At 39.7% G+C, this 2500-nt stretch overlaps 1 protein-coding gene across 7 annotated transcripts in view; it reads right to left on the reverse strand.

The window, feature by feature from the left end:
- LOC116311311 (HMG box transcription factor BBX) overlaps positions 1 to 2500 on the reverse strand; it is a 38764-nt gene that overhangs the window by 1275 nt on the left and 34989 nt on the right. For all 7 annotated transcript variants that reach the window (XM_039618817.1, XM_031728389.2, XM_031728391.2 and 4 more), the window contains 2 exons: positions 810 to 999; positions 1 to 18 (listed from right to left, as the gene is read on the reverse strand). The exon at positions 1 to 18 is cut by the window's left edge and continues 1275 nt beyond it. In XM_039618817.1, coding sequence (XP_039474751.1) covers positions 1 to 18; positions 810 to 999 — 208 coding nt within the window. The remainder of the gene's footprint in view (positions 19 to 809; positions 1000 to 2500) is intronic.

Genomic DNA, 2500 nt, shown 5'->3' on the forward strand with positions numbered 1-2500 from the left:
GCCAAGCCTCTCTGACCTCTGAAACAAGACGGTAAGAGAGACTGAAGAGTATGCTTCATTTTTCAAACTAGTTTAAAGGTTTTGCTTTCAAGCACTAGGCCCATTGTCTTTTAATGCAAAGTTCTTGGAAATTCTTTCAAGTTCTCTGTGTTTCCACCATAGTCTAAAAGACTATATGACATATGAATAGCAATTTTTTTTCTTTCTTTTTTTCATGTCTTCATTTTTCTTGACAGAACACAAATCAGTCATAAAACCAATATAACACAATATACAATAAAAAGAAAGAGTATTAAAAATGCTATAACTGTCCGAGCTTGGTTATTGCAGTGCTGAATAACACAAATAAAGAGTCATTTGATATAAAGCTGAATCAGAGAGTAGAGATAAAAATACTGGGTTGCAATGATTCCTACTATTCTAAGCCTGCATAAAGACTGTAAGGGCATTTTCACAGTATAGTTAGTTAAAGCGGATTGAGGTGACTGTTGTTGTGATTTGGTGTCCTATAAATAAAACTGAACTGAACTGAATAGTTCATATGAGATGTTTTGAATGATATCTAAATTTTAGAAAGCTGCTTGTAAGGGTGCTAGCAGTGCTATCTAGTTTTTAAAATGGACAAAATTATACCACTGGAATACATGAGGAATACTTCTTTTCTTTTTTTTCGAAAAAAAAGAAATCGCCTACCTTAATTAAAATGATGCAATAAATAAAACTAATCTCTGGTATATTACAATCCTTAAGTGTTAGCAAAAGAATAACAATCACAAGCCAAGTCCATGCATATGGTAACCGGTCTCTACCTGTGAATATTTTCCATGGCTGCAACCTCAGCGAGGGCAGCTAAGCTGAACAAAGCAGGCAGCTCTTGTGGTATGGTGCTTCTTTCTGCCTCCTCTCCTCTGTGACTGTAGCACCCTATTTCATTGCATAAATTCTGTTGTGGTAATGGCTTTTTATCCTGGTCCTGGTTCAGGTCCCTCGTTTTGTCTTCTGTAGTAACAAAGCACAAATGTACAATTCTCAGGAACACAACTGAATATTGAGACTCCAGTGAACTACAGGGAGTGCAGAATTATTAGGCAAGTTGTATTTTTGAGGAATAATTTTATTATTGAACAACAACCATGTTCTCAATGAACCCAAAAAACTCATTAATATCAAAGCTGAATGGTTTTGGAAGTAGTTTTTAGTTTGTTTTTAGTTTTAGCTATTTTAGGGGATATCTGTGTGTGCAGGTGACTATTACTGTGCATAATTATTAGGCAACTTAACAAAAACAAATATATACCCATTTCAATTATTTATTTTACCAGTGAAACCAATATAACACCTCCACATTCACAAATATACATTTCTGACATTCAAAACAAAACAAAAACAAATCAGCGACCAATATAGCCACCTTTCTTTGCAAGGACACTCAAAAGCCTGCCATCCATGGATTCTGTCAGTGTTTTGGTCTGTTCACCATCAACATTGCGTGCAGCAGCAACCACAGCCTCCCAGACACTGTTCAGAGAGGTGTACTGTTTTCCTCCTTGTAAATCTCACATTTGATGATGGACCACAGGTTCTCAATGGGGTTCAGATCAGGTGAACAAGGAGGCCATGTCATTAGTTTTTCTTCTTTTATACCCTTTCTTGCCAGCCACGCTGTGGAGTACTTGGACGTGTGTGATGGAGCATTGTCCTGCATGAAAATCATGTTTTTCTTGAAGGATGCAGACTTCTTCCTGTACCACTGCTTGAAGGTGGTGTCTTCCAGAAACTGGCAGTAGGACTGGGAGTTGAGCTTGACTCCATCCTCAACCCGAAAAGGCCCCACAAGCTCATCTTTGATGATACCAGCCCAAACCAGTACTCCACCTCCACCTTGCTGGCGTCTGAGTGGGACTGGAGCTCTCTGCCCTTTACCAATCCAGCCACGGGCCCATCCATCTGGCCCATCAAGACTCACTCTCATTTCATCAGTCCATAAAACCTTAGAAAAATCAGTCTTGAGATATTTCTTGGCCCAGTCTTGACGTTTCAGCTTGTGTGTCTTGTTCAGTGGTGGTCGTCTTTCAGCCTTTCTTACCTTGGCCATGTCTCTGAGTATTGCACACCTTGTGCTTTTGGGCACTCCAGTGATGTTGCAGCTCTGAAATATGGCCAAACTGGTGGCAAGTGGCATCTTGGCAGCTGCACGCTTGACTTTTCTCAGTTCATGGGCAGTTATTTTGCGCCTTGGTTTTTCCACACGCTTCTTGCGACCCTGTTGACTATTTTGAATGAAACGCTTGATTGTTCGATGATCACGCTTCAGAAGCTTTGCAATTTTAAGACTGCTGCATCCCTCTGCAAGATATCTCACTATTTTTGACTTTTCTGAGCCTGTCAAGTCCTTCTTTTGACCCATTTTGCCAAAGGAAAGGAAGTTGCCTAATAATTATGCACACCTGATATAGGGTGTTGATGTCATTAGACCACACCCCTTCTCATTACAGAGATG

This window comes from Oreochromis aureus, linkage group 10 (genome assembly GCF_013358895.1).
Source record: "Oreochromis aureus strain Israel breed Guangdong linkage group 10, ZZ_aureus, whole genome shotgun sequence".
Classification (NCBI taxonomy): domain Eukaryota; kingdom Metazoa; phylum Chordata; class Actinopteri; order Cichliformes; family Cichlidae; genus Oreochromis; species Oreochromis aureus.